The 18487-nt window shown below is 41.2% G+C and overlaps 1 protein-coding gene across 1 annotated transcript in view; it reads left to right on the top strand.

The window, feature by feature from the left end:
* TOR (target of rapamycin) overlaps nucleotides 1–12127 on the top strand; it is a 184186-nt gene extending 172059 nt beyond the window's left edge. The window contains exons 40-57 of the mRNA XM_086491773.1: nucleotides 700–880; nucleotides 967–1181; nucleotides 1263–1469; nucleotides 2078–2200; nucleotides 2990–3184; nucleotides 3285–3365; nucleotides 3437–3511; nucleotides 3586–3652; nucleotides 3736–3896; nucleotides 4000–4173; nucleotides 4274–4402; nucleotides 4472–4555; nucleotides 4635–4696; nucleotides 4774–4846; nucleotides 4931–5065; nucleotides 5258–5425; nucleotides 5517–5779; nucleotides 11718–12127. Of these exons, the coding sequence (XP_086347899.1) occupies nucleotides 700–880; nucleotides 967–1181; nucleotides 1263–1469; nucleotides 2078–2200; nucleotides 2990–3184; nucleotides 3285–3365; nucleotides 3437–3511; nucleotides 3586–3652; nucleotides 3736–3896; nucleotides 4000–4173; nucleotides 4274–4402; nucleotides 4472–4555; nucleotides 4635–4696; nucleotides 4774–4846; nucleotides 4931–5065; nucleotides 5258–5425; nucleotides 5517–5779; nucleotides 11718–11736 (2412 nt within the window). The 3' untranslated portion in view covers nucleotides 11737–12127. The remainder of the gene's footprint in view (nucleotides 1–699; nucleotides 881–966; nucleotides 1182–1262; nucleotides 1470–2077; nucleotides 2201–2989; nucleotides 3185–3284; nucleotides 3366–3436; nucleotides 3512–3585; nucleotides 3653–3735; nucleotides 3897–3999; nucleotides 4174–4273; nucleotides 4403–4471; nucleotides 4556–4634; nucleotides 4697–4773; nucleotides 4847–4930; nucleotides 5066–5257; nucleotides 5426–5516; nucleotides 5780–11717) is intronic.
* Nucleotides 12128–18487: the final 6360 nt, after the last annotated feature.

Below are 18487 nucleotides of genomic sequence, written 5' to 3'. Positions count from 1 at the left end.
CGGTCTGTTCTTTTCCATTGGCACGCGGTGCCCTCCCATTACACAGTGCGTCTAGGCACGGAACTCCGCCATGCTGTGTCGACTATCTCTCTCTAGTCAAAGTTCATTGAATTTGCAGTTTCTGTTCGTGTGTTGCTATCGATTTCTCGCTTGGAGTGTCCAAGCGTGTAACATGAATATGTGCTCATGAGTTTTGCATATCTTCTTTATTGTCAACAAGCTTTCTTTACATGCATGTCCACATGGCTCCAAGTATTGCCATACTTGGCAATTTATTTCAATGTGTATACAATTGCATCATACTTGCAGGAACCTCAACATTGCCGCAATGAGCATACATTAAAGCATGATTGTGCTGGCACCTTTGCTTGTTTGGGTAGCCCCAACCACGCACCCCCTGTGCATGCTCTAACCAACCACTCCCCCTGGTAATTAGGCCGCTTGCTTGAGCAACCCCGTAGCTTGCCCTCAAATGAAATGTTATATTAACATCTTCAAAAGGCCAAAATGACCTATGAGACCAAAAGGTTACATCCATGAGTGACTCTAGTACAATGTCTAGGGAACATAAGAATAAAAATAAATGAGGGTACCTAGAGTAGGTATATAAGCCTACCCTACATCCACACCATCAACATCATCATCATCAGCATCACATAATACATCATGACCTACCTAGAGAGAGGTGTGTCCATGCAGGAACTTGCTCTTGGGCTAGATGATGCAGTTCAGCATTCCACATCATATGGTGGGTCAGCTTTGAGCACCTTGACGACAAACGATGTTGAAGGAACCATTCCACTCATAGCAAGAGTGTATTTGAGACTGGGGTCTTGGCATTGGTCTCTTGAGCCGAACTTGGAGGAGGAATCAGTGAAAGGTGACTGCAACTTGTTGAAACAATTTATTGAAGTCCTATATCTATGAAGGTTTCTTAAATCATCTCACTGTTGTGGATTGTTTCAGGGATTCTCCATGCATTACAGAGTGCAACAGTTTATGCACGAACATGGGCTAAAGCATGGCATAAGTGGGCACTTTTCAACACTGCTGTTGTTTCTAGCTACACAATGCGTGGTCATATGTCAGCAGTCCATGGATATGTTGAGGAAGCTGTGAAGGGGTATTTCTGTTCGATTGCATATGCGTCTGCATCCAAGGGTGGGGATGATAGCCTACAGGTTGGACATCTTGTACCACAGTCATAAAAGCCACTGTTTTAGGGTTAAAGCTGTTATTGATGATATGGTGTGTTGTGGCAGGACATCCTGAGATTGTTGACCCTGTGGTTTAGCTACGGAGCAACCAATGAAGTCAGAGATGCCCTTCAAGACGGGTTTGCTTATGTGAATATCGATACATGGCTTGTAGTTCTTCCACAGATCATTGCACGCATACATTCCAACATTCCTGCTGTGCGGGAACTTATCCAGTCTCTGTTAATTCGCATCGGAAGAGGCCATCCCCAGGTTTGTATCATCGCTCCCTTATTGAATTTATGGCTGAAGCCCTGAGCCTGTTTAAATTTGCATTGGAAGAGGCTATCCACAGGTTTGTGCCATCCCTCTGGTGTTGAATTTATGACCAGAGCCCTGGGCCTGTTCTCTCTTTAAAAATTATTTTAGCTTGATCTCTCAAGGCTTTAAGCCCACATGTTTGCGTCGGATCTTGAATTACTGAAACGAATAGATAGAATTCTACAGAAGCTGAAATCAAGTTTTATATGGAGGAAGCCTGAGCTTGTTTACCATATTGAAAAATGTTTTAGCCTGTTCTATCAAAAAATCCTTTTCACTCTGGCTTAAGGCTGCATGTTTGCTTCAAGGTGTGATTCACTGCTCAGGTTTCTATCAAAAGATTATGTTGAAATCTAGGGAAGATTATATCTGAGAAGGAATAGGTAATGCACCACCAGTGTTGTATTGCTTTCAACATTGGGTTGAAGATAGTGCCTATCGCTGACCATATCAAATAGTGACCCTGTATTTAGATCTTATTTAGAAAAGGACAATGATTTTAATTGTTAACATGCATGCAAGGGATGGAGAAAGCTGAGAATTTGACCTTTCTTTTTCAGGCTCTCATGTATCCTCTGCTTGTTGCTTGTAAGTCAATAAGCTCTTTGCGTCGAACAGCAGCAGAACAAGTGGTTGAGCAGGTTCGGCAACATAGCATGCATAGTGCTCTCTTGGTAGAACAGGTATGAAGACTCTGCCTGGAGTTTGATCGCATGGTAACTTCATATCTACATAACATTTTCAACATTTGGTTGGGAACCTTAGATGCTGTTTATATGAAACTAGTTACTGTGATGATGAAGCTTTTTAGTTAACTACATGAAAACTTAGGAATTCACGTGCGTTGAAGCCCCTTTTTTGGAATCCTTTCTCCATGAATATCTTAAGCATTTTAAGTATCCTTTTCCAAATTTGTACACATTCCTCAAAATTGCTACTCTTTTTTTCTTCCTTTCTTACTCTTGTAACGTTAAAACAGATTTTTTCCACTGAGTGTGATGATAGCCTTATTTATCGACTTGGGACTCCAGATGGGCAAAGCAAGATTAAGGTTCACAGACAGCCACTAGTATAGCATAGGATCCAGCAAGGTTTCCAATTCTAAGCAGATGATTATATGAATCTGCTAAGTGAGCTCACAAAAAGTAGAAATTGGAGTCAGAAATGAGAAATCTAGGTTTCGAATAAAAGAGAATTACCACGTGAAGATTGAGAGAGAAGCCTTACCTTTTTGAAGGGGGGTGACTACCCTTGTGTGTACTTGAGAGGGCTTTCACATTGCGCTGAGTTTCTCGACCATGACAAGATGCGTATAAACTGTGTGTGGTGCTCCATCAAGGTAGTTTGAAACACTTTAATTGCCACACATGAGATGTATTGAAGGTGGTTATCAATAATGGAAAAATGTTCCACAAGAATTGCAAAAGCATTTGGGCTTATCAATTGTGTTTTTGTTGAGTTTCTTTCACCAGGCTCAACTCGTTTCGAAAGAGCTTATAAGGGTAGCAATATTATGGCATGAGCAATGGCACGAAGGATTAGAAGAAGCAAGCCGTCTTTACTTTGGGGAGCATAATGTGGAAGGCATGCTGCAAGTGCTGATGCCATTGCACAAACTCCTTGAGAAGGAAGGACCTTCAACCATTCAAGAGAATCACTTTGTCCAGGTGATCTGGAAGGCTCCTCTCAAGGAAACTCAACATGAAAGCTATTCTGGGCCTAAGTAGAGTCGTACTAATTTGTCACCTGTATCCTACTTTCTCTCAGAATTACGGACGTGAGCTGCAAGAAGCCTATGACTGCTGCATGAAGTATCGGAAATCAGGAAAAGAGGCAGAGCTTAACCAGGCAAGTCTTTTAGAGAAGACTCATTCCTTGTCTAAAACATTGGTTTATTTTTGTACTTAACTTGACTGCAGGCGTGGGACCTATATTATCATGTATTCAAAAGGATAAATAAGCAACTTCCAAGTCTTACAACACTAGAATTACAGGTTACTCAAAACCTTTGAAAACTCATCCTCTTTTGGCTGAAAAATTGCCAAGACTAACGCTTCTGTCAGCACAGAATGTCTCACCAGCGCTTCTGAACGCACGTGATCTTGTGCTTGCTGTCCCTGGAACATATCGAGCAGGTACATGGTTTTAGCAATGTGGTTCCATTCTTTTGCATCCTGCTTAAGTAGAGCTTGTAATATACATGAGGTCATTTTTCTAGGAGCCCCTGTCATCACTATCACGGGGTTCGCTCCGCAACTGATTGTAATAGCCTCAAAACAGCGGCCTAGAAAGTGCACTATTTATGGTAATGATGGTGAGGATCATGCCTTCTTGTTGAAGGGCCATGAAGATTTACGCCAGGATGAGCGTGTAATGCAGGTAACAGTGAAAACCTATCAACCTTCATTTTTTAGCTTCCTTTCTCCTTTGCTCTGTTTTCTCAGAGGTTTATTTGCAAAATAACGTTGTGTTGACTGGTCAGCTCTTTGGTCTGGTGAACACCTTATTAGCAAACTCTCCACATACTGCAGAAAAGGATCTTTCTATCCGGCGCTATGCTGTGATTCCACTTTCTCCTAACAGTGGTCTTATAGGATGGGTGCCTAACTGTGACACGCTTCACCATCTCATTCGTGAGTACAGGGATGCAAGGAAGGTAACTTTCTTAGAGTGCAGTTATTTAGACTCAATGGGTGTGTTTGTTAAGAAACTCTCATTGACGATGATTTTTGATCTGGTGCCCTTTTTGGCAACAGTTTGCTGTGAACCAAGAGCATCGATTGATGCTTGCTTTTGCTCCTGATTATGAAAACCTCACTTTGATCGCAAAAGTTGAAGTTTTTGAGCATGCATTGAAGGAAACTGATGGAGATGATCTTGCCAAGGTAAACACCAAGGCCTAAATGCAAGTTGTGTTTCCTTGACAAAACTCATTTGTGGTGTTTGGATTTTAGGTTCTTTGGTTGAAAAGTAGAACTTCCGAAGTGTGGCTCTCTCGCAGGACTAACTATACTCGCAGTCTTGCTGTGATGAGCATGGTAGTTGTGTTTGTATCGTATGTTGTTTCTATGGACTTTTAAGGCAGCTCATTATTTCTTTTTTGTCTCTCCTTTCAAGGTTGGCTACCTTTTAGGATTGGGTGATCGCCATCCAAGTAATCTCATGCTGCATCGTGTCAGGTAGTTGTTCTTGCTTGAGTACTAGGAGGAGTTGTTTAAAGTGAAGACATCAATTTGGTAATACTCTGTGGGTTCAGCGGCAAGATTCTTCACATCGACTTCGGGGACTGTTTTGAGGCCTCTATGAACCGTGAAAAGTTTCCAGAAAAGGTAGACATTGGACAGTTGTTCCAAAGTGATTGGCTTTGTTTTGCTGTTTATTAAACTTTAGTGTTCTTTTCTGTCATGGGATAGGTACCCTTTCGATTGACAAGGATGCTAGTCAAGGCCATGGAAGTTAGTGGGATAGAAGGGAACTTTAGGTCCACGTGTGAAAATGTTATGCAAGTGCTTCGAGCTAACAAGGACAGTGTCATGGCAATGATGGAGGTAATTGCACGAATGAAATCAATCGCTTAATTGAAAGCATGAAATGATTTTCTTCTTGAAATAGACTCAGTCATTTAGGACTTCTGTGCTACACCCCTGTATTGGCAATGCCTGTTTACAACAACAAATTTCTATGTTTCATTTGACAACAAGAAAGCATTGTGGTTCCGTTGATTCTTGTACACCTTCCAGGCGTTCGTCCATGACCCATTGATCAATTGGAGATTATTCAACATGAATGAAGTTCCACAGATGGGAACTCTTGCTGGTAACCGTGGTTTAGCAGGTGATGGTTACGGAGGCTCTTCCGATCTTCCATCTCCTCCTCAACGTGGATGTAGCAAGCGTGAAGTTCTTCAGGTACTTCAATTCTACACTTGTGACAAATGCGCAACTTTAATAATGAGAGTTTTTCTTGTTAGCTAATAATCTCCCCGTTTTCTTATTTCAGGCAGTGGGGCAACTAAATGATGCAAATGAGGTGCTCAATGAGCGTGCTGTGGCAGTTATGACTCGAATGAAAAACAAACTCACTGGCCGTGATTTTGCCCCTACCGCTTCATTTGGTGGTGGCATTGCGAGTGCTACTATGGTTGACCGTGGTGGACTTGGCAATGATCATGATTCAGAGTCTGGGTTGTCTGTTCTAGTTCAAGTACAAAAGCTCATTGATCAAGCTATGTCTCATGAAAACTTGTGCCAAAGCTATGTTGGGTATGTCGTTAGTGTTTCTTTTGAGAGTTTTGCAAGCAGCATATTCAGATCGATTATAATTGTTTGCTTTTGAACTGGAAGAGGAGAGGGGGAAAGAATAGGGTTGTTTTTTTCTGGAGGTGTATGTGTGTGATCCAAGCAAATATGCTCGAAATAGACTTAGCGTGGGTAATGGAGCATAGTATATAGAGTAGAGAATTGAGTAGTTGCCAAAAAAACTTAATAGTACCCTTGTTATTAGAGAAGGGTAAAAAAGGAGAGTAGGGATTTCGATTTAAGTTATCATGAGCATGAGTAAAAGAGGGTAAGTGGATAGTAGAGTGCTTGAAAAATGTGAAGTTCCCGTAATATTACCCAAAAAAATTTCACCACAACATAATTGGAGACTCGCTCCTCATGTCAAGGACGCTCACCTGCAATCATCCCAAGACCAAAAACAAGTTAGGACTCATTTTGAACAGGGGATATGTAGGCTTCATCATGTGTGACGTGTTATTATCCTTGTTTATGGATGATGCCTAAATTATGCAAGTGTACTACTTTGCACTTTCCTGACGACCGTACGCCGCTTCCACCGTCACTATTGCTACTCACCCAGAACTTGATGCATTAAAGAATTCATATCCTACTAATCCCCCTATTAGCACATACTTTTTGAGCGACTTGTTTCTGAATTCTCTGTTCCAGGCTACATGTTATGTCCGGCTTATAGGAGAGGGAGTCTAGTCTAAGACATTGTTGGGATGGACGTCCAATGTCCAAGTGGACGTAGTGTGAATGCAACCAGTGTGGTCAGCCACTTTTATAAAAGGGAGGCCAAGTCCTCATTTGTAGTTATCGAGCCCCATTGGCAGAGTGCCAATGGTTAGCCTGTGAGGCTAGGAGTACGCGAGGTCACCTCGAGGACGTGAGGCCGCGTGGTAGGGGACGTTCGGTCTTACAGGTGCACGCCTCGGACGCTAGCCCTAGCACGGGGATGCTGCCATATGGTGGCTATGGTTAGGTTGTTCGTCCGACGCGTGTCTATAGGCAGTTCATGTAGCCGGGAGATTCTCTCCGAGTGATTGTTACATGGTATCAGAGCCGGCTTGCCTAGGGGAAGGACCACGTGCACACCTATGGATTTGTTGGAGTCAGATAATTTCAATTTCATGTAATTTTTTATGAAATGTTGTTTAATTATCTGTTTTTCTTCTCATGAGCATGTGTGCAGGTGAAAATTGATATTCTTTTTGCTGATTTTTTATAAAAATAAAAAATTTAACATGTGGGATCGTTGATGTTTACTAATTTTTGACAAAAATCAGAGGTTTTTCAATTAATTTTACTGATTTGTGAAGAAACTCAGAGAATTTTTACACCTTTGCTGAATTCTCAGAAAATTCAGAGAATTTAGCTATAATCCACCCAGTTGCTGATTTTCCACTGCAAACAATGAATTTCAGCTTTGCTGTAGAGAAAGAGGAGAAAACTTGTCCCCTAAGTCGTTGTAGAAGAATATCGCAAGTTGTTGCAGAGGAGAGAGAGGGAGAGACGCCAGCGTGGAGAGAGAAAGTGGCAAGTGGCACGTTCTATTTTATCTGTGTGGAAACGTAGAGGCGTGAAATGCAGACACGGAGATCATTCGAAATCCACGTTGATCTTTTTGATTACCTACGATTTTAAGGAAGTAAGCCTTTGATAAATGTTTTAAAGTTTGACCGCAGTCCACTTAAAACTCATTCCAGAGGGTTTAAAAAAACTCTCTCAGGCTCTCATTTCTCAATCTTCTGGTACTATAGAAAGCTTCCTCTCGCCCTTTGCTTGCACTCATGCGCTCCCGTCATCACCTGCCCACCTCCGGACGCTCACGTTGACGCTTAGAGCTTTCCAAAGTTCAACTTCTCGAGAAGGAAAAGTGCAAAAAGGGTTGTTTTCGTGTGGAAGTTCCAATTTTCCACCCCGTTTCGTCATGGATTCCTCCAATGCTGGTGCATAATGTGAAGACGCACGAGGTAATACTCAGATTCCCTTCATGCATTCTTTGTATACATGGATTACAAGTGCTTTCCAGAGCCTCAATCAATGTATATCTACTGTGGAAAATGTAAATGTTGAGACGAACGTTTGTTTGTGCTCTCTTGAAGGAGTTGTACAAGGGTTTAATGCCCTTCTTGCTGGTCTTGAATATATGGCTCATCGACGACTGTGTGTATTCCTAAGAACGACATCCATCTCAGAAATTGCGGACGGAGATTGCTGCTTTTGGGCGTTCATAGGGTGGTCCTACTGTGACAATTATGTACAAGACTACCAATTTCTTAGGGGAAGAGAAAGAATGTACGGAATTAGCTGTAAATAACTACGTCCGACCGTAGCCACCATTCAGCAGCATCCCCGTGTTGGGGCCAACATGCGAGGACGTAGGCGTGCGCTCATAAGACCAAGCATCCCATACCACCCTGCCTCACCTTCTCAAGGTGACCTCGCACACTCCTAGCCTAATGGGCTAACCATTGGCACTCTGCTAGTGGGGGTTGATAACTACAAATGAGGCTTGGGCCTTCCTTTTATGAAAGTGGCCGGCCAACTGGCGGGGTTCACACCACGTCCGCCTGGACACCGGATGCCCATCCTTGACGGTATCTTAGACTAGATCCCCTCTCCTATAAGCGGGGCATAACACTACACCTTGAAAGATGGGTATTTGTTATACCACGGAAAGTTTTGTATTGCACGTACTCTTTAACCTAAAATCTCTCTTAAGTCCCATGCTCCCCCATATGCAAGGCATCAGTGTGTTCACCCTACAATCCTTGCCATTGACACATTCTTCTATTGGCCTACCCTCCGCAAATTCTGAATGCCTCACCTGTTAGAAAGTAAAGTATAACCATCAGAAAGCCTTCGGCTTGTTACATCCTCTCCCCATTCCGATCCGACGGTTTGAAAGCATTGCCATAAATTTTATCTTTGATTTGTCCACTACATCATGTGGTTGTAATGGAATTTGGACAATCATTGACCGTTTCAGCAAACAAGCTCACTTCCGGTCAGGAGAACTATCAAAGCAGATAGGATGGCAACTCTATTCTTACAACATATTTTTCGACTTCATGGGATGCGGCAATCTATAGTTAACGACCAAGATCCACGTATGACAAGTCTCTTTTGGAGATTTTTCTTCGACAACATTAACATTACATTGAAGTTCTAATCTTCATTTCATTCGCAAACTGATGGGCAATCTGAAAATACGAACTCCACGATTCCTAACCTACTCAAGACTTATGTTTCTGATCATAAACACTTCTGGGAGAATTACTTACCACTCATTGAGTTTGCCTACAATAACACCACTCATTTCTTCATTGGTAAAGCACCTTTTGAGATCATTGAGGGGACTCGCAAAGTCCCACCAATTCTACTCACAAAGGATAAGATTTTCGAGGCAGACAAACTCGTACAAGATTTGGATATCGCCTACTCCAAGGTCAAAGAAGCGTTGCAAAAATCACACGCCAAGCAAAAAAGCATTGTTGACAAACATAGGCAACGACTCTAACATCAAAGTAGGTGACTGGGATTTGCTTCGTTTTGAGAAGGCACGACTACAAAAGAAGAAAGGCTACAAACGTTGATTGTATCCCAAGCTCAATCAACGTTACTATGGCCCGTTCAAGGTCAATCATAGCATTAACGATGTTTCCTTTCGTCTAGAATTACCATCACATTGGAAAATCCACAATGCTTCTATGTCTTCTTAAACAATTCAAAGGAGAACTACCTACTAGACCTTCTGACGACGCTCAACCCGAAGTAGAAGAGACTGAAGAGATTTTTATCCTAGAACAGATACTTGCTCATAAAGACCGCACCACATGGGGAAGGACAACACGAAGATTTCTGGTGAATGCAAGAGCTATCCACCCATGGATGCTCAATGCATGAATTCAGAGGAATTGACAGATCTGATATAGTTGTGTAAAGAAGCTTTTGGATTAACTCGATGAATTTGAATGTATGAATTTGACATGGTATGGTTGATTGTCACAAACTAGTGACGTGTCAAAGCCTAAAGAATGGAGCCAACTTACAGATGCCAGCCGAGGGGCCTAAACCCTAAGAAGAACAAGTAGCAGAAGAAGAAGAAGTCCTACCAACTTATGGGGACCCCGTCCGATGGGGCCCCAGTGACATAAAGGGATTAAAATAAAGGAGGACTCACACACACACTCACGCAATGCTGATGACGTGGCAGTTGTAGGGAAGTCCCGAAAGTTACGACATGGCAAGCTGTACGGATTTCCGCGTTTTGCGTTGGCTCATTACGTGGCAAGCTGTACGGATTTTCGTAAATTATGCTGGCAACTTTTGGCATTGCTTTTGGGACCAGAAGCTTTTGAGTTTTGAAGGCTTTTCACTGTAATTGCTTTTCAGGCCAAGGGCCTTTAAATATGAGGTTAGGGCTCATTCTTTGGCATGCTTCCTGGAGAAGGTGTAGAGTATGGAGTACCAGCTTGTACTGCGTTGATGCAATATAAAGAAATACCGAAAGGGGCGCTAAGGTTTGGGGCCAATACTCTCTGGGGTGGAATTCCGCCACTCCGTGTCGCGTGTCGTCTCTCTCTCTCAATTCAGTTGTTATTGAAGTGCTAAAAGTTTGTTCAATCTGTTCTTTTCTATTGACACGTGGTGCTCGTCTTGTGACACCGATGGCATGCTTCTATCATACGACGAAGTTCTCACCAACTTATAGAACCTCGCCGAGTGGCCCAATTATTAAACAAGGGTTAGGATTAAAATCCTAAAGGAGGGGCCTAAAAATTAAGCAGTCTCTCACACACACACACACACAAAAGACTTGTGTAAAAACATGATGACATGGCAGTTGTACAAACTTCCGCGAAACATTGGCAGCTTTTGGCGCCAGTTCTCAGCCAACGCAAAATGCCCACGTTCTGCGTTGGCTGATGACGTGGTAGAGAGTACGGACTTCCGCGAACTACGCTGGCAGCTTTTGTTGCCAGTTCTTGGGACCATATGATTTTGGAGTTAATTTTTTTCATGTAAACTGCTTTTAGTAGGCCAAGGGCCTTTAAATATGAGATGAGGGCTCAATCTCTGACATCCTACTGTGTGGAGGTGTAGAGGAGTGCTAGCAATATAAAGAAATACCGAAAGGGGGGCGATCGTTTGGGGCCAGTGCTTTGTTGGGGTGGAACTCCGCAACACCGCGTCTGTGTGCTGTGTATCTCTCTCAGCTCAGTTGTTTTTAAGCGTCTAATGTTTGTTCTGTCTGTTCTTTTCCGTTGGCACTTTCCCGCTACACTTCAAGCGTGGTGTGATGGCTGCGGTGGTGTGGTGAGCAGCTGCGGTGTTGAAGATCAGCTTTCTTTGCTTCATCAGCTTGTCCTGCAGTTTTGAAGATCTTGATGCAAGTAGAATGTGTAGCCCTCTTGGGCAGTGTTCTTCCAGATGTTTCATGCAGTGATGATGTGTGGTGGAGAGGTCCATTGTTGGAATTCCCCTTTTGGCCATGGAGTTCCAGAGTCCAATATTGGAGATTCTTTGGAGGAGTTTTTGGCTTCCTGTTCGTCTGTCCTGGGTAGCCTGTTTCTGGTGCAGCTTTCTTCTATATTCCTCCATTACTCCCTCGCCTTTAGCTCTTGATGCATTTTCCCTTTATATACCTCTGCATCTTTGGTGGATATTACCCTATGGCTTTGTAATCCTGTCATATCCCACGGGTTTTTAACTGCAAGCTCTGTTATTTGTGATGCCTACAGGCTGTTGTTATGTTTTCAAGCTTTTTGTAATTTTCTCAGGTTATACAAAGGTTTAAGCCCCACTTTATGTGTGTGTGTGTGTGTGTGTGTGTGCGCGTGGGTATAGAGAGAGAGAGAGAGAGAGAGAGAGAGAGAGAGAGAGAGAGAGAGAGATTTGTGATTCTTTCCAGGTGGTGTCCCTTCTGGTGATCAGGGCCATGGAGTACTGTTGTTCCATTCATCTGTAATGCTGTGAGTTTATGTACCTACTTAAATTCTATTCTTGTATAATTTGTACAAATCAGAGGTGTAAATAGTCGATGGTTGCGAAGAAGAAAGCTCCTTCGCTCCATGTCAATATATTGCCATGTCATGGCTGTTGGAAAGCATACAACTTTCCCCCACCTTGCTATAGAGAAAATGTAATGTGTAGAGAACATATAGCGAAAAAATTTAGTAGTCGCTGTCTACGTACCCACATGCATATGCATGGAATGAGATACCTTTTGTGCTAAAGTAGGTTTTAGGCCAGGAGCAAAACAATTTTTGCACAAGGGAGTGTAAATTTGGTAATGAAATTGTGTGCTCATTAAAATTAAAATCATCTCTCTCTCTCTCTCTCTCTCTCTCTCTCTCTCTCTCTCTCTCTCTCTCTCTGTGTGTGTGTGTGTGTGTGTGTGTGTGTGTGTGTGTGTGTGTGTGTGTGTGTGCACCTCTTAGCCCTTGGGTGATTGTACCCCCTCCCCATATGTTTTGAGCTGATGTATTATGTGATGAGGACATTGATGATGATGAGGATGTAGGTTAGGCTTACATACCTACCCACTCTAGGTACCCTCATTTATTTTGATCTTCCCCTCACATGGTACTAGTCACACATGGTTGTAACCTTTTGGTCTCATAGGTCATTTTGGCCTTTTGAAGATGCTAATAAAACATTTCATTTCATCTCTCTCTCTCTCTCTCTCTCTCTCTCTCTCCCCAGAGTGTAGATGAGGATGGATTCTAGTAGTAGTAGTAGTATTTTTGTTCTAGTCTTTTTGTACCCAAACATGGTAAAAGATTCACAATTTTGTAACAATTTGGTCTCGGAGGTCATTTTGGCCTTTTGAATACGTTAATATAACATTTCATTTCATTTCATTTCTCTCTCTCTCTCTCTCTCTACCCAGACATGGTATCAGATTCACTATTTTGTAACAGATTGGTCTCAGAGTACCCAGACATGGAATCAGATTCACTATTTTGTAACAGATTGGTCTGAGAGTACCTCGACATGGTATCAGATTCACTATTTTGTAATAGATTGGTCTCATAGGTCATTTTGGCCTTTTGAAGACGTTAATATTAACATTTCAATTCTCTCAAGCTCGTCGGATAGACCTGTAACGTCTCTTGGGATTTGTTTTGTGACATGAAAACTTCCCTCGCTTTGTGGCCCTGCTTGGAGGTAGCTGCCATCTCCCCCGTTCTAAGCGAGGCCGCCTTTGTGTCTTTGCCCATGCCACTGCCAGCATGGTTGGTCCTAGCTCTAATGCCTTGACAACTCCCATGCTCCAGCACGACGACGTGAAGCTACTCCGCTTGTATTTGTCATGCAAGCCGCCCATCACCACTTACGACACCTGTCAAAACAAGCTCTTCTAGTAGAGCTGATCACAACATAGGTAGTGAGGGGGGTGGATGTAGACCGCCCAATCTGTGATGATGGTGGTGCTGCATAGCCATACCCTTCAAAGAAGGGCGTTCAATTATTTATCTTTGAACCATGATCTCTGTGAATCTTTGAAGGAATGAAATTATCTATGGTAATGTAAAGTATAACATGAGCTTTCAATAATTATTTTACTAACCGAGCCCTTCTAAATGTTCTCGAGCTCAAGTAGGCCGTCACAATTTTTGTAATCGAAAACACACAGACAGGTAGGCAAGGTAAATAAAAGATGTAATACTGAATATGACAAAGTCCTTTTAAGATGCTACTTTGAAGTTGGTCATGACAATAGTACAATAGTGCAATCTCCATCAAGGTAGAATGTGAGGTGATATTTGCATCAAGGTAGCATGTGAGGTGATAAAAGTATGAACCATTGTGGAGGGGCGTCCATACGCTTCAAGAGTGATCATCTACCCTCTACTCTATTTTATAGTAGTTGGCTTAAGTATCCTATTGGCCATGAGGGTTTGCAAGGGTTGTGCCAGAATAAGAGTAAGGTTGAGTGCCAACACACAAAAAGAGTAAGGTTGAGTGCTAACACACAAAAAGGAAGCCTTCCAAATCTCCATAGAGAGTGACATGGGTGCATATCAAACTCATCCACAACTAAAAGAAGCATGTCCATTGTGGCAAAAACTATAGTACAAGGATGTCAAATGTGAACTTTAAGACCCAACTTTTTCCCAAGTCATAAAGCCATTGTACACATGGCTAATAGCTGGACATACTCTTTGCCAAACCACATGAGCATGGAGATAGAACCATAGGCAATGGATGAAGGACTTGCAACATTAGAGTACGATAGACCAAGTAGTATCATGTCTTGCACGCTTTGCCCGAGATCCAACTAGCAATCCCTCTTGTGCCCATGTGCTCATGATCCACTTAAAATAAGAGGGTTGCAAGTTTAATCTGCAAGTACTTTGTACGTTACTAAGGCCTTACGGAGAGATTGAAATGTCATATCAAAACTAGAAGAGCCATTTAACTTGCCAAGTGATATTCTTTCTCAATGTGCATTGGTGATGGCACCACTAACAAGCAAACCTAAGACAATGTCAAGTATAGGTTGTCAAGCGTTTGGTACTTTGTAGGAGAAAAGAACATTGTCATGCACTTGAGCTTAACTAAGTTATGCTCTAACTATGTATTTTGCCCACGCAAGAACGCAAACATCATTCAAGAAAGAAAAGAAACAAGTATGGAGTCAAAAGGGTAGTCGTCTTACATGAATCATAAAGGCTAAAATTGGCTAGTCTACCAACCAAGTTCCCCAATATTGGTTGCATTGGAGGATGATTTGTAGAGGGAAGCAATCCCCAAGGTCCATCTACTTGGAAAAAATATTGGCTCAAGCAAGAAAGCAGTAGTCTAGCAATGATCATTTGAGCTAAAACCTTATGTAAAAAGAACAAGATTAATGGACCTCCATTATCAGCCAGAGGAGGCATCTTCACCCTTTGGGATAAGGAAAATAAATCCTAAAGCTATATATGCTCTTAACACAAGGAAAAACATTGGTTCTTTGAGTATTTTTTTATTCCATGGTTTTGATGCTTGTGAAGCCCATAGATTGAGGAAAAAGTAAAACATTTGTTTTACATCATTTCTTTAGAAATTGCCAACTTGTAGGTTCATTTTTGGAGAACCAGATTAAGTTATGACTTTTTAGCATCACATGATGGTGGAGGAGCACAATGAGATGAACAAATTGATGTGAGATAACCCCAACAGACTCGAAGCCGATTGGGAGTTACAAGTTGTTGAAAACAGCATCGTTTATTTATTTTTATTTTTTAAGAAACTTATATCATGGTCAAACTATTGAAATTTGTATTTGTTTGCCATTTTAAGGCCCTATGACCCCTCAACAAGAGGCGCCACAAAGACGCATAGAATAGCCAAACAGTGATCATTTTGTGCGTCCTTGTGGCTCCTTTTGTTGAGGGGTCGTAAGGCTTTAAAATGGTAGATATTCCCTTTTTTTAATGCATGGCCATTAGATGGAAATGCGGTGTTTGATGTATTGAGAGCAAGACCCTCCTCCCCCTCCCCCCTCTCACATTTTGCTCTGTTTCAAAGGCCTCACAAATCCTGTGCACTAAACACTCAGCACTAGAAATTGGCCAAACAAGGAGTCAGTTTTTACTCCCTTGTGTCCACCCCCCGTTCTTGGAAATGTTTTGGTAAAGCCATTTCTTTGGTATTTCAAACCGTGTGACCTCTATTTCTATAGTATCCAACCAAAGGTTTCTTGATTAACAATAAGTTAATTGTTCACCTATCAATCACCGCTATACATGACACCTTCATCTCAAGTTGTCCTTTCTCTAGGTTGAGCTTGGCATAGGCATACTAATATGGAAACAATAACATGTTGAAAAGCAAGAATTTAGATTTCTCAATTTCTGAAAGGTTGCTAATGAAGCATGATATATTCAACATCCCTAAATGATGCCATCTTAACAAAGGTTATGATTCACATTAATAAGAATAATCATTAGTATTTAAGTTGCAATCAACATATTGTTTAAATTTCTTCTTTGTGGAGTGAACCGATACAACAAATCAGAACATTCGTAAAGTTCAACAATGTTTGTCAAATTTGTATGAAACTTCAATAATCTAAATTAAATACTCTCAGTCAACACGACACTATTTATTAAAAAAACATATTTATATTGCACCAAAATGAGTAAATATACAAAAGCATTTATAGAAGACTCCAACCTCATGAAAAAATTTACAAAGGGAGACAATCTTCTTCTTGCCATGCTTCTCTTACAAGTATTTGTCTTCCTAATCTAGAGATGCATATACACTTGAGTCTTTGTGTGTCTATGACACTAGGAAAGATTGTACTTTATGAAGGGCTTTTCTAAGAGCTCCTAGAGAGTACCTATTGGTTCAAGATTCTACACGACTCCTAGTATTCTTATCAAAATCTTTTAACATGGTATTGTAAGTTTTCTCACGGGCCAAGAATAGAGTGTTTTTCATCTTTGCACATGGTTGTTTGTTCATGTCCCCTCAAAAAAAGTTGACTGTAAATAAACATCAAATTTTGTGAGCACAAAGAGATAAAAGTACAAAATGATATCATTTTAATAATCTAGTGACAACTATACACAGAAGAAATTAGAACTTGATAGCTCTCCATAGATAGAGTAATTTACTTGCATTGTGAGACTCAAATCACATGCTATGCAACCCTAGATGGTGCACCAAAGCCACCAACAAAATATCACACCCCAATGTTATGAGGATCTCGGCTTACTTTTAATGATAGATGAACATTGGAAAACATAAAGAGGTTTATTGTCTCCAGCATAATAAACTTAGAGCTGGAGATGATGTTGAGCTCTAAATGTAAACAGACAAAGATAGTTTTCTTACCATTCTACCTTTATGTTGGAGGTGAATTCTTGCAATATCCACTCACCATCTACACCTCTTGTTGTTGTGGTATACAAGTCATTGAGCTCATACTTTTTCCACCTTCGAGAGTAGAGGTTTTCATGTAGTGTGAGTGAATGAAAGTAGAAGGAGCTACCTTGGTGTGAAAATAGGAGGAGGAGGATCGTGTTTCATGCTATAGTGGAGGTGAGAGAAAGGAGACGAGCTACCTTGGTGTGAAAATATGTGGTGGGCAAGGGGAAGAGATGAGGGAAGAGCTTGCTTGGTGCTACAATGGAGATGGGAGAAAGTCGGTTCAGAGTACATGTGGCTATTACAACAATAAAGAGCTTGAAAAAGGATTTGTTAAGAGAGAAAATCACTTTTTAGTTATAGAATAGGTTTGGAGAGACTTTGAGGGTAGAAAGTGATGTTTTGAAGAAAAAAAAATAAGTTTTTAAATTTTTGGGTTTTGTAGTGCATGATTTTCACTTTTCATTAGGAGAAACTTGGACTCAATTTTGGGCCCTGTAAGAAATGCAAACTCAGCATAGAGAGAGGTAATTATGAAAAATGCAAAAGTTTTTTTTTGGAATTCTATTTCTCATAGTATATACGTAAAAGTTTGTTCAATCACTTAAATGCATGCTCGTACAAATGCTTTTTGAGAGGCCAACTTAAGTGTACACAAAAATCCATGTCTGTGAATCTTAATGAGTGATGTGATGTGCGATGAGAGAACACATAAGAGTTGTTTACAAAATACAAAAATAATACCATGGATGTATCCGGAACGTCCAAAAACCTTAAGATAGCTCTTTAAAACACTGAAATCTGACGTCTCTCTAGCTCAAGGACCTCTATTTGCTTTGTATTGACCTCATGAGGCCCTAGGCTTAAAAATGCCTCTATTCGCTTTGTACTGATAAAAATGCTATATCTTGAGCTAGAGAGACGTCAGATTTCAGCGTTTTAAAGAGCTAAGGTTTTTGGACGTTCCGGATGCATTCGTGGGCTTAAAAAATGCTATATTTTAATCCTAGGGCCTCATGAGGTCAGAACCAAGCGAATAGAGGACTCAGAGACCCCTTAAGGGCCTCCATTCTCTTGGTTCTGACTCCTTCATAGTTTTAAATAGTACTTATCAATCACTATCAACAAGTACGATTTATTTGAATTTAAATTACGAGTACTTCATAAAAAGGTGATTGATACTTGTGCGAGATGCACAAGTACAAGTACTTCACTTTAGAGGATAGCAACAGCGGGTCATAAAAAGATGTTCAGCGCTTGTGCAAGATGTCATTATCAAACGCCTTACTTTTCTGATGATAGTGAGAATTTCACCAAAATGGTTTTTATGGACATTTTCAAAATGAGAAAAAAGGTTTTTTCAAGGTAACGGTAGCATTCTTCCTATTGGCTCAGGAGCATTCTCTCACTAGAGCTAAAAGGCCCGAAAATGAGTATCATGAAATAGGTTTGGGAGGCTTTTAAAGAGGGAAATTTTGAAATTTGAAATTTTTATTGTATTTCTAGATACGAGTCAAAAAGTGGGGGGAAAGAGGTCAAAGTGGTCCCTCCCTCTTGTCCCCCCGCCCCCCCACCCCATCCCTTTCCCTTAGCCACCTCCTTTATCTTCTCACTAGGTAAGAGGTATAAGGCTACCTTCTCCCCTTACTTTTTTGAAGGTATAGAGTGTGTCCACCACCTTCTTCCTATTGGATGGCCTCTAATTAACCTTACTCCCAAAGTGCCTTTATAGGGTTCATATTTTTCATAATGCTCTTAAAATAGTGAAAATGTTACAATAGAAAAATTGTATAGCTCAGGTGACTATAGGACATG

The sequence above is a fragment of the Adiantum capillus-veneris genome, chromosome 2, assembly GCF_014529385.1.
Source record: "Adiantum capillus-veneris isolate H3 chromosome 2, ASM1452938v2, whole genome shotgun sequence".
Taxonomy (NCBI): Eukaryota; Viridiplantae; Streptophyta; class Polypodiopsida; order Polypodiales; family Pteridaceae; genus Adiantum; species Adiantum capillus-veneris.
The sequence above is the reverse complement of the archived record's forward strand: the minus strand, read 5'-3'. Positions and strand labels throughout refer to the sequence as shown.